The following is a 12869-nucleotide window of genomic DNA, read 5'->3' as shown; positions in this document are numbered from 1 at the left end:
GGTTATGTCAGGAATTTCTGCGGGTTAAGAGCTTCCCAAGCCCCCTGTAGCAGAGCTGGGCTGGTATTCGGAGCCCATCTAGCCCAGCGGTTCAGCAAATCCCCACCAGCTGAGCCATCAGGCATTTAATCTACACTTAAAACTTACACAGCTACGTCTGTCACGGGGGTGCTGGGGGCGGGGGGAGAAAAGCACACCCACAGCCAATATAGCAGTGCTGGCAGAAGCCCCAGTGTAGACGCAGCTATGCTGACAGAACTGTGCTTCTGTGGGCCCGGCCAATGTCCTTTGGGAAAGTGCTGTTCCTACACAGGCAGAAAACTCCTTCTGTCAGCCTATGCTGCACCCACACCAGGGCGTACCTAGGCCCTGCAGTTCAGCTGCAGCCTTACACTGGGGAGAAGGAAACAAACCAAGACAGGGGCTCGCAGGCGTGCCCCAGTTCCTGTGCGGGGAAGCAGACACCAGAATGCACCTGTTGGGTGGGGCGATCCTGTGCCCTTGCATAAACTCCGGATTCTGTGGAAACTCCTCCCCTTCCCCTGCCAGTTACGATCTCTGGGGAACTACATTTCTTGGGACAGGAGGTGCTGGCAGTGGAAAGCAGCTGCACTACTCAACCCAGCGTTTCTCGGAGCACAGGTGACCCCCACCCAGGTGGGAGCTAGTGCATCAGTTGCCGGCCTCCTTTCCAGTGCTGGGTGGCATGTGGAGGCCGCCGTACGGATGGGCTGAGGCTACGACTGCCAGATGGGTGAGGGTGGCCCAGGCACCGAACTGTCAGCATCGGGCATGCTGCAGGCATTTGGTCACCAGAATGGCCAGCAAGCACAAGGCAAAGCAGCATCCTCTGTCCACAGATCCCCAGGTCCTGCAGGGTTCAAAGGCCACACTCCAGCCGCCTGCAAGGTCCCACACAAACCCTTCTTTCTTCATTCAGAGGCAGGGCAGAGATGCGCCCTCATGGAGTTTCTAGCCCTCCGCACCGCTAGCATGGCTTTGCTGTGGGATGGTACAGCCAGGGCTTTAAAATGGTGCATTTAGGCATCTAGGGGGCCTGCGCTTTAGACCCTAGTGTGGTTTAGGGTTAGTGTTTCATTTAGCAATGTGGGGGCGGAAGTTGCATGGATGTTTTCCCAAAGCACCCCTGACATTTCAGTCCCTATATCACTCACAGTGCTTTGCAAAAATCCCTTCCCCACGTCTGGAGGAGAACGGAGAGCTGCTCCCAGCCCAGCAGTAATTAGCCAAATGTCAGCCGTCTGGGTCTGCTCTGCAGTGGCGGGGGTATGTTTACATTGCTGGCAAGAGCAAGCAGGCCACGGCATTGCCATGTCAATGGAAAGGCCAGGACCCCGTGGGGCGCTGTACTCACGGCACAAGAAGCAGGACTTGTGGAAGCTGTTGCCTTCGCACTGCACCTCCTCGGCGAAGTACACGGTCTTCTGGCACACGCCGCATTTCTTCCCTCCGCCCCAGTTCGGCATCCTGTGGGAAGCAGACAGGAAAAAACAGATTCACCCCAAGGGCACTGAGCAAGACAACTGCTGGATGGTGCAATTAGAACCCAGGACAGCCCGCAGGTGCCGGGGAAAGATCCTAATGTCAGAGGGACATCTCAAAACCCAGGTGTGTAGGCTCCAACCAAGGACATACGCTCTGCACCTAAGTCACGTGATGCACAAATTGGAGCTGCATACGCTGGCATTGCCTGCAAATCCCAGAAACGTTTCCACTTGTGTCCCAGAACTTTCTTGCCTGGAGCTGGAGCATTGCATTCTGGCGCTTGTAGTTAGTGCAGGTGCCCCTAGGTATAAGGGAAGAGTGGTGGGATGCATTTGGTACATGGGACACACACTGGCTGCCTCAGTGGTGTCCTCAGCAGCTCTCCATCTGGCCCATGGCCGGGCCTAGATCCGTCTCTCTGCTCAGTGTGGCGATTCAGCTACCCTGGAGTGCTAGGCGGGGCATGGGCAGGAGATCAGATTCTTGGGTCACAGGGCACGCAACAGAGATTTGCGACCCTACAACATGGAGAAATAAGACACCTCTTCATTGCTTTGCCAGAGGTACAGGAATTTCCTCATTTCCTTGGACGCCTAGGCCAAGGAATTTTAGGGGAGAAAAGGAATCTAGATTAACAGCACTTCTCCTGGGCCCCAGGTCTGTCTAAAGTGCCCCTCACCATAGTATCACCTCTGGACGTGAGAATTTTTGTCCCCTTTGGGCATGACTGACCCTGTACTCTTCACCAGGCCAGAGAGAACCAGCAACTCCCCGTTATAAAAGGGTAAAGGAATGGGAGCTGGAAAGCGGAGAGGAAGAGAAGAGAATCTGCACAGGCTCAAACAGACCGAGTCTCACCCCGCATTCTGAGCCCTGGTTATCTCCCAGTGGAATGACAAAGCAACAGGCCTGGGGCAACATTCCCCAGGGACTGGCGAGCTGGAGTGTGGCGGATGAGAGGGCTGGAAGAGCAGCCTGAAAAATGTCACTAGAATCTGAACATCTGTCCTGCATCTGCTGGTGAGGATGAGAGAGGGCAAGAGACAACATCTGTCACTGCGCCATGTATACCCAGACTCCGCAGTCCTCCCTATGCCCCAACTGCACGCACTATTGGAGTATTAGCCTTCCACATGGCCTCCCTGTTCCTGGGAGATTGTAGTTTTATCAAGGATCCAACGCCAGAGAAGAGAATCAAGGAAGCCCAGGATATCTGGAGACATGCCCACAGACTTGACAAATGTCACAAAACATTTAATTGCCTTGTCTAGGCCAGCCCTGAAGTTCTAACTTGACTGTCGTGGGTGGAAAGTGGGGCTTCCCATGGGGTCTCCTCTTTTCCTGGAAACTCAGTGCCAAAAGGGTATCAGAAGGAGACCACCGAGTTGAGGCCCTCCATGTGCGACCCCAAGTTTTATAAAGTGCTGAGTAATCAATCAGGATCAGGCCTTCAGCTAACCCCCAAGGGACAGATCAAGACATAATTCATCATCTAAACTGGCTTCTCAGTGCATTGCAGGCCCTGATACCCTTCCAGGGCCAGTCTCATCCTCTGCCCCCGCCAGCCCGATGGCACTGGGCTGTAGAGTGGCTGGGACAGTGCTTGCTCTGGTGCCCTACAGCCAGGTAGAGAGATTATTCCAAGGACTGTGCACCCAGTGGGAACACGCAGCCTTGTGCTCTTTGGCACAACATCAGTGAAAGCAGCAGGGCAAGTTCCCAAGAGATACAGACGGGTTTGCCCAGACTGACGCCACACACCAGCCAGAAGAGTTAACAGCCTCCGCCAGCTTGAGTACTACAGCTATGATGAAAAAGAAGCATGGTTCAGTGGTTGCAGGGGAGGGGGCGAGAGGGGACGGGAAAGCCTGGATCTGGGGGCCATTTCTTATTCTCTCTCGGACTCCCTCTGTAACCTAGGGCAAGTCACAGCCTCCTTGTGCCTCAGGTCCCCCGTCTGTAAAATGGGGTCATACCCCTGCCCTGCCTCACAGGTGGTTGAGGAGAATAAGTGCACTGAAGACAGTGAGACCCTCAAATACGGCCCCATCACTGCACTATAGGTATTTTAGACTGAGAGGCGAGGCTGCAAACTCCACCTGCCCACACGGTCCCGGTGAGATTGCCCCCTTGAGTGTTGGCAGCATCAGGCTGTCGTTCTTCTGTCAGGAGAGGTCGAGATCTTGCCGTAATGAAAGAGCTACATAAAATATTCCACAAAACTCCTGAATTAGGGCTTGTCTACACTTGATATGCACAAGTGGCAGGGCTGTGACACTGCAGTGTAGACACTCACTACGGCAACAGGAGGGGTCCTCCCACCACTGTAGTTAATCCCCCCACCCCACTGCACCCCCCTCTACTCCAAGAGACCGTAGCTAGGCCAGCGGAAGAATTCTTCCATTGACCTAGGACTATCTATGCCAGGGGTGAGGTTGGCTTAACTACGTCACTCGGGAGAATGGGTTTTTCCACACCCCTTAGCAACACAGCTGGGTCAACCTAGCTTTTTAGTTGAGGCCAGGCCTTACGGTCAGTCACTCATTAAAGGAGGTCGGTGATCTTAGCCTAGGCTCAAGTATGCCTGGACTCAGGACTGGGACAGCAGAGAGCTCCAGGTCAGGACTGAGGGCTGGTCTACACTGAAAAAGTTACAGCAGGATCACTTTATCTCTCGGGGGTGTGAAAATCCACCCCCCGGAGAGACCTAGTGAAGCTGACCTCACCCCCCGCATAGACAGCGCTAGGTCGATGGAAGAATTCTTCCGTCAACCTAGCTGCTACTGCTCAGGGAGGTGGTTAAACACCAGCAATGGGAGAACCCCTCCCGTCCTCATACGTAGCATCGAGGCTGAAGCGCGGCAGTCGTGCGGCGCTAGTGTTTCAAGTGTAGACGTAGCCCAGTGGTTCTCAAACTTTTGCACTGGTGACCCCTTTCACACAGCCAGCCTCTGAGTCCGACCCCCTAATAAATATATACGAAAGTGTTTTTTAATTTAACACATTATAAATGCTGGAGGCAAAGTGGAGTTTGGAGTGGAGGCTGACAGCTCGAGACCCCCCCCCCATGTAATAACCTCGTGACCCCCTGCAGGGTCCCGACCCCCAGTTTGAGAACCCCTGACGTAGCCTGAGGGACAGAGCGGAGCCCAGCACCCGGCTAGCAGGGGAGGCTGCAGGACAGCACTCGCGCATTGGCGGAGCTGTGAAGAGGGCTGACCCGGCGGCTAGGCCTTGCTCTGGCAGTTCCTCGGAGTCACAGCAGAACACTCCAGTACCAAATATATGTAAGTAAGTGGCCTGCCTGAGTTGCAGGGATAAACAGCTACCTAGGATGGGGGATTGTGTCAACGGACCACCTAAGGGTGTCTTATGGGCAGGGTGACCCACTTAGTTAAGATTAACTCCAGCAGTCTGCAGCTCCTTGCTCCTCCCCAGTGCCCTGCAGCCTGGGGTTTGTGCATTTTCCTTTCTGCTGCCCTGGATGGCCTTAAAAGGACTGTTTCTCAGAATCTAATTTCACTTGGCTGGTGTGGGAGGGAGCTCAGTCCCGCTCAAAAAGGGCGGCTCCCTGGAGAACAACAAAGCGGATATCAGCCATACAGCACCAGGCCGCAGGCAGCCCAGATGCAGACGCCCTGCAATTCCCAGGACAGTGCTCTGGGGAAGGCCACTTCTGTGATTAGAACAGAGCTTCTCTGACCCTTACAGTACAATCCTAAGCGTTTGCCCACCCGCCCTATGTCAGATACCAGCCTCCCCTGTTTCAGAAGGGACAGAGAGACCCATCACCCCCTACTCCTCAGTTCGTCCCCTCTCCCCCACTACTCCTGGACAAATTCTATCTCTAGTAACTGGCCAACCCTGTAGTTTCAGAGATACACACATATCTGTTGTTCAGTGCTCCAGCATGTGCTGCGTTCCACCCCAGAGGCAGCTGCAACCAAGTTCAGTCTAGCAGGATTTGCTACAGCAGGCACTGAATCCAACTGTTTGTCCCCCTCAATGGGACAGGTTTTTTCAGGAGCAGTTGTGGGAGAGGGGTTGGGATGATCCCTCTTTGACCCCAGTTGTATGACAGATTTAACGGTGCAGACGCAGCCTAAGAGATTGTGAAAGTAGAATGAATTATATTGAAATTATAATTCATTAAAGAAATGCTACTTGAAGGGTTTGTTGAAATATAGTTGTCAGGAAGAGAAACATTAAGGAGTGTGAGAAAATGGGTCCTCAAACTAATTAACTTAGAGCTCCTACTGAGCTAGGAGATTGGTAAACGTTAGTATGCAAATAAGATATGTATGTATATTTGTCAGTTTCTCTTTCTTTTGTCTCTTATGTTAAATTGGCTTTGGCTTAGCTGTATAAATAAGTTATCTTGAACCTCAGAGAGGGGCTCACATCTGGGTGCATTACCAAAGCGCTTTGCTAATAAACAGAGTGGTCTGACAAATTATGTGAGTCCTGAATCTCACTTTGACAATTTGGAGATTCCACCGAGATGGCAACCGTCTTCACTGGGGCCGTGTGACTCCTGACTGTTCTTAGGATGGTCGTGGCAAGCCGGCACCTGGGCATTTGGCCCGATCGGTCCTCCGTCAGAATGGAAGGGTGCATGACCACAGTGAAGTCTACGCCATCGAACCTGTTGGTTCCCACTCTGTTCTGGTAGGGATCCTGGGATCTGACATCAGGTAATTATTTCTGTGTTTTGTCCGGACTGAGAACTGTCTTGTCTCTGTGTCTATCCGTCCTCCCTGTGGTGTGTTTGAGTCTGGGCGCTGTCTCCGTCCGGGGATCGGCTGACCAAAGGGTTCCTCTCCCCACGGTCTGAGTGAGTGAAATCTACACAATCGCAGCCGCACCGCGCCTTGGGTAAAACCCTTGGTGTGAAAGCAAGAGCGATTGAGGCAGTAGCCTGTGGGCTCCTTTTGTGTGTTGCACCGGGCATCGCTCTGACGAACCTGACTTTCTTTCTTGTGTGATTGGTGTGTGAAGTCCTCCTGTATGGGTAACCAGACGTCTAAGTCAGGACAGTTCCCTAAAGGAATGCCGGCTCAGTTTATGTATTTTAAGGAAGAGTCCGGACTCCTGTAAATTTCTGGAAAAATGGTCTAGGCTAAGGGGGTCAGGTCGAGTGGCTACTACCACCACTATGCTTCTGTCCCCAGAAGCCTTTACAGCTATTCTGAGGGAAAATGGGCCCTTTTCCCACAGAAATGATCTATAAGGGACTGCTGCAGGCAGCAGGCAGAGAGAGAATCTGATCAAAATTGTTTACTATTGGGTAATGTAATCAAAATCGATAAAGGATGGAAGGGGTTTCTATTGGAACTTAACTTGGCTGCTCCTGGTTGTGTCTAGTTGTACAAGATGGAAGTGTAATCGGGGTACAGTTGTGTAAAAGAGTAATCACAGTGCAAGGGATGTTAAGCAAAAGAGAATTTTGTGTGTGTGTATAGTGCTAAAGTCTGAAGCTGTGTCTCAGCTATTACCTGAGAATAAAACTTATAGCTTGGTACAGCAGAGAAACTATTGCAAACATGGTGTGTTGCACAAGAGGGGAAACTGAGGTACACCACCTCATGAATTTCATAAATGACCAGTGAGTGGGGTAATTCACTAGCCTGACTATAGAACAGCCTGACTATGGAACAAAATAAGGACAGCCTGGAGGTAATTCTTCTGTTTTTCCTGCAATTAGCAAGGAAATTTGGAAAAGAAAGTGGTATTATTATTAAGCAATAATCCGTCCCCACCAGGGGTTGGAAATTGTTTCTTTTGTTTTTAGACTCTAAAAGCAAGCTGGCGCCAGCGGAAGAATAACTCAGAATACCATGGATATGTGTTTTGTGGTTGTTTGTCTGCGGTGTTTGTCTTGTTGCTAGCATTGTTGTGTTTTAATGAACAGAAAACCTCATGACATGGGTGGGGGATGGCTTCAAAAGGCTGACATTGGGGGGGGGGGTGGTGGAGATGTGTATGGGAATGCAAAAGGCTAACTCGGGAGAATCCCAAAATTCAGTGGCCACTGTTAGGATCTTGGGACAAAGACCGAGTAGACGTCTTAAAAGACAAACTCGGCCAACCTAAAACTAAATTGGCAAGAGGAGAGGTTGATTGTTTCATGCAGTGGTGGGAAGAGGCAAATCATAGATGGACAGAATCAAAACTTGCCTCTCTCAAAGATTCTGGCTTCTATCCCACCAGATGCAACTCATTTTACTGTTGTTGATTTGTGCTCTGCTTTCTTTTCTGTCCTGGTTCACCCTGACTCCCAGTTCCTGTTTGCCTTTCCTTACAAGGGGCAACAGTACACATGGACCACACTGCTCCAGGGGTATACTGAAAGCCCGTCATATTTTTCCCAAGCATTAGCCCGAGACCTTGCTGACCTTGTTTTCCCGTCCAGGTCCACACTAGTCCAATATGTAGAGGATCTACTCCTCTGTTCCCCTTCATTGTCTGCCTCTGAAACTGACTCTTTAGTGCTCCTTACTGCCCTAGCAAATAAGGGTCAAAGCTTCTCGCTCTCAACTACAACTCTGTCAAGCTTCTGTCACATACCTCGGCTTTCTCCTCTCCCAGGGCTCCCGTGCACTTTCTCCCACCCGCGTCCAAGCTATCCTTAGCTTTCCCCGACCCCGCTCCCCAAGCCAGGTCCAGAAGTTTTTAGGCATGGTTGGATTTTGCAGACAATGGATTCCCCAATATGCCTCCCTTGCAAAACCTCTCCAGGAACTCACTCGATTCTCTGTGCCTGACCCCATACTGTGGCCCCCTGAGGCCAATTCTGCCTTTTTTCCCCCCTCAAACAGGGTTTGGCTTCTGCCCCTGCCTTAGGGCTGCCTGACTATTCTAAGCCTTTTACCCTTTTCTGCCATGAACAATCTGGGTGTGCGCTTGGAGTTCTCACTCAGATGCACGGAGAAAAGAACCGACCCGTGGCTTATTTCTCTGCCACTTTAGACCCTGTTGCCCAAGGCTTACCCCCCTGCCTGCGTGCTGTGGCTGCTGCAGCGCGCCTCGTCGAAATGTCTGAGTCCCTTGTTCTCCACTCTCCTCTTACCCTCCTGGTCCCTCACTGACCTCACCCTGCTCCAAGACTCTGCCCCAGAAACCGAGAAAGAATCCTGGGTTGCCCAAGGTTGCTCTCTACATCCCGATTCCTTTTGGCGCTCGCCTACTGGCGCCTTTGTAGCCCCCTTTTCACTCTACCCGTCTCTGGCCGCCCTGCTACACGGTGTATCGCATGTCGGAAAGGAGGGGATGGTCTCTGCTGTAACTAAGACAGGATGGTGGGCCCCCCCATTTTAGCTCTTTTGCAGCCCGCCACTGTGCAGCCCGTACCATTTGCCAAAGCCATAATATTGGTAAACCTGTAAAAGCGGCCCAGGGGTTCCGGGGCCTGCCTCAAGCACCGTTCTTGCACAAATGCCTAAGTGTCAACAATATGACTTGATATTGGTTATGGTATGTTTATTCTCCGGTTGGATTGAAGCCTTTCCTTGTCAAAAGGCTGACTTGCTGTCTGTTGGTAATGTTTCTTAAATCATATTATGCCTGCCAAGGGAATTCCTGCTACTCTGTCCAGTGATCGGGGTACACATTTTACTGGACAACTTGTTCAACACCTGGACCGTATATTGCATATCAAACACCTGTTGCACTGTCCCTACCACTCACAGAGTGCAGGTGCAGTTGAAGGACGAAATGGTGTACTTAAGAATAAGCTTGCTAAAATTTGTGACTCTACAGGATTAAGCTGGCCAGTAGCCTTACCATTAGCCCTTATGGACATGAGATCCACTCCATCCCAAAGGCGTAAATTAAGTCCCTTTGAAATTGTTATGGGACGCCCTATGCGAGCTATGACGACCATTACTCCCGTTCCAGATTTGAACTTGACTCACAGTGCGCTCCTTCAGTATTGCGAGGGACTAATGCAAGCTGTAAGTCACTTCCATTCACAGGTTCGAGCCGCCTGGCCCACGGAACCCACCTCTGACGTTTGCCACAGCCTCGAGCCAGGCGATTGGGTCTACGTACGGCGCCATCATCGAAAGCACGCCTTGGAGCCCCGGTGGAAGAGTCCTCATCAGGTACTGCTTACTACACAGACGGCTGTTAGACTATCTGGCACCGCAGCGTGGTTACATGCTTCACAGTGTAAAAAGGCACCATCCCCAGAGAACCAATCGTCACCTCAGGACGACGCAGAGTCAATTTTGACTCCAGAAGAAGACGTAGAGGAACAGTCTGCAACGCCTTACAATCTACGCTCTCGTAAGTGTTGCCAGAAGCAAACGCTGTTCCTCGGCTGCTGGTATCTTACGGTCTGGGGAGACCACGGTGACAGTTCTTTTATCCAGCAGCAGGTGTGGACAGCTCAGACCCTTAATATTTCTAATTGCTGGGTCTGCAGCCGCATCCCAGCCCACTCTCAAACTGGTGTTCCTGTCCTGGCTGTCCCACTCAAGTCCCCAGACCTCACTGGAGGGCCTCGTCCGTTTAACAAAATATGGAACAGCAATGACACTTGGGAAGCGGTGGGAATAAATGCATCTCAATGGATCAGTGTGGTGGAGGGAAAAGGTCATTGGTGTTGGGTGTGTAATGGGACAGGGCTGGATCTGGGGAAATGCCATTGCCTTCAGCATATTGTGGCCAATGGTGTATGGGATTATTCAAACAAAACTAAAAAGTGGTGGGCCGGATATGGAGATATGAATTTTTTCTCAACCTGGGATCAAACAGAGAAATCAAATCTCATGTTCCCCCTACAGTAACCTTAGTGAAAACAATACAATCTTTCAATGTCATGCAAATAACACCACTCCTCATAAGGAGAATTACTCTGTACACTTTGGGGGATACTCCTCCTCCTTTGCAAACACCTATATGACAAATGGGTGCAACCGACCCTTCCCGGCCTTAATAGGCCATCACTGGGTGTGTGGGACCAGGGCTTATACCGCACTACCAGCTAATTGGTCAGGAATCTGTTATCCCGCCCGACTCTTCCCACAATTCCGAGTGCTAGGAACCTTCCCTCGAACGCCTCCGCAATTTCAGGCGAAAAAGAAGGGACTTAACAGATGCCCAGTGGTATGTAAATAACATAAGCCCCTTAACCTGGGAAGAGGCCATTGGCGGTTCCTTCATACCATTAGGGGGAGTAATACACCATGCAAAAAGGCTCCTAAGGTTACAAGCAGTAGTTGAAATAATGGCAAATGAAACCGGAGAAAGTTTAAGAGCCCTGGCCAAAGAAACAGGGGCAATCCGACAGATGGCCCTCCAAAACCGTCAGGCACTGGGCATAGTGCTGACAGCAAAAGGAGGGACTTGTGCTCTCATTGGAAAAGACTGCTGTGTGTGTGTATATACCAGACAACACCAATGAGGTAATAGATCGTGCTAGCCACTTAGAACAAATCCCATATCTTCCCCACGAAGAGCCAAGTTCTTTATGGAAGTGGCTAAGTAACCTTTTCAATTTCTCTGGCATAGGAAACTGGTTGCTTCAGGGAGCCCTAACTCTCCTGTTTGGAATCCTAATCATTTTTGTATGTTTTAAGTTACTTTCCTGTTGTATCCAAAATTGTGTCAGGCATGCTACACAGATAGCTGCCCCAAACCAGAGTGCTAATTTGATGATTTTAAATATCACTGATGAACAGAGAGAGAAAGAACGATTGATATGTGGAACCCAGTCATTGTTGGTCATTGCGTAGCTTGACCAAAAGGAGGGATTGTGAAAGTAGAATGAATTATATTGAAATTATTATAATTCATTAAAGAAATGCTACTTGAAGCGTTTGTTGAAATATAGTTATCAGGAAGAGAAACATTAAGGAGTGTGAGACAATGGGTCCTCAAACTAATTAACTTAGAGCTCCTACTGAGCTAGGAGATTGGTAAACGTTAGTATGCAAATAAGATATGCATGTATATTTGTCAACTGCCACCAGTTCTCACGGAGTGTGGGGGAGTCCAGGCCCTGCACCCCTCTTCCTGGGATTCACTGAGACTCTCAGCCAGCCAGCAAAACAGAAGGTTTATTGGACAACAGGAACACAGTCCAAAATAGAGGTTCTGGGTACAACCAGGACCCCTCAGTCAAGTCCTTCTGGGGGAGCAGAGAGCTTAGACCCCAGCCCTGGGGTTCCCTGCGTTCCTCCACCCAGCCCCAAACTGAAACTAAACCCCCCCCCGCCCCAAGCAGGCTCTGTCCTGCAGCCTCTGTTCACATTCCTGGGCAGAGGTGTTACCTCCCCCGCCCCCTCCTGGCTCAGGTTACAGGCTCTCAGGTCTCCCATCCCCAGGGCACATTCCCAGGTCAACACTCCCCCCTCCCTGCTGCGTCACATCCCTCCCCCCTTTGAGACTGAACTGAGCGGGGTCACTGTGACCAGTGACCTGGGGAAGTTCGGGGCCCCCTCTCCGGGACAGCGCATCCGCTATCATGTTGGCACTTCCCTTCACGTGGACCACGTCCATGTCGGGAGCCTGCAGGAGCAGGCTCCATCTCAGGAGGTTGGCGTTGGCTCCTTTCATCTGGTGCAGCCAGGTCAGGGGAGAGTGGTCGGTGTAGACGGTGAAGTGTCGCCTGAAGAGATAGGGCTCTAGTTCCTTGAGGGCCCACACCATGGCCAGGCACTCCTTCTTGATGGCCGCGTAGTGTTGCTCCCGGGGTAGCAACTTCTTGCTCAGGTACACGATGGGGTGTCTCTCCCCCTTTTCATCCTCCTGCATTAACACCACCCCCAGTCCCGTGTCTGAGGTGTCGGTGAACACCACAAAGGGCTTGTCAAAGTCTGGGTTTGCCAGAACTGGGCCACGGACCAGAGCCTCCTTCAGCGCCCGGAAAGCCTCCTGGCACTGCTCGGTCCAGACCTCCTTGTCTGGCTTCCCCTTCTTGCATAGCTCAGTGATGGGGGTGGCTATGGCGCTAATGTGGGGCACAAATCTTCGTTAGTATCCTGGCATCCCAATAAAGGCTTGGACCTGCTTTTTGGTGTGGGGAGTGGGCCAGTCTCTGATCACCTCAGTTTCTCTTTCTTTTGTCTCTTATGTTAAATAGGCTTTGGCTTAGCTGTATAAATAAGTTATCTTGAACCTCAGAGAGGGGCTCACATCTGGGTGCATTAGCAAAGCGCTTTGCTAATGAACAGAGTGGTCTGACAAATTATGTGAGTCCTGAATCTGACTTTGACAGAGAGCGTGCACGGGTTGGGGTCTCCTAGCAAGTCTACCACAAGAGATTTCATCAGTGAACACGGTATAAATAGATTCCCCAATAAACAAATCGGCCTCAGTTTACCTCACAGAAATATGGGCTTGTGGGACCGCTAGCGGAG

At 51.1% G+C, this 12869-nt stretch overlaps 1 protein-coding gene across 1 annotated transcript in view; it reads right to left on the bottom strand.

The window, feature by feature from the left end:
• CSRP1 (cysteine and glycine rich protein 1) overlaps positions 1-12869 on the bottom strand; it is a 37403-nt gene that overhangs the window by 8808 nt on the left and 15726 nt on the right. Inside the window, exon 2 of the mRNA XM_037884980.2 lies at positions 1376-1488. Coding sequence (XP_037740908.1) covers positions 1376-1487 — 112 coding nt within the window. The 5' untranslated portion in view covers position 1488. The remainder of the gene's footprint in view (positions 1-1375; positions 1489-12869) is intronic.

Source organism: Chelonia mydas, chromosome 21 (genome assembly GCF_015237465.2).
Source record: "Chelonia mydas isolate rCheMyd1 chromosome 21, rCheMyd1.pri.v2, whole genome shotgun sequence".
Taxonomy (NCBI): domain Eukaryota; kingdom Metazoa; phylum Chordata; order Testudines; family Cheloniidae; genus Chelonia; species Chelonia mydas.
Note: the sequence above shows the minus strand (reverse complement) of the source record. Positions and strands in the feature narration are given on the sequence as shown.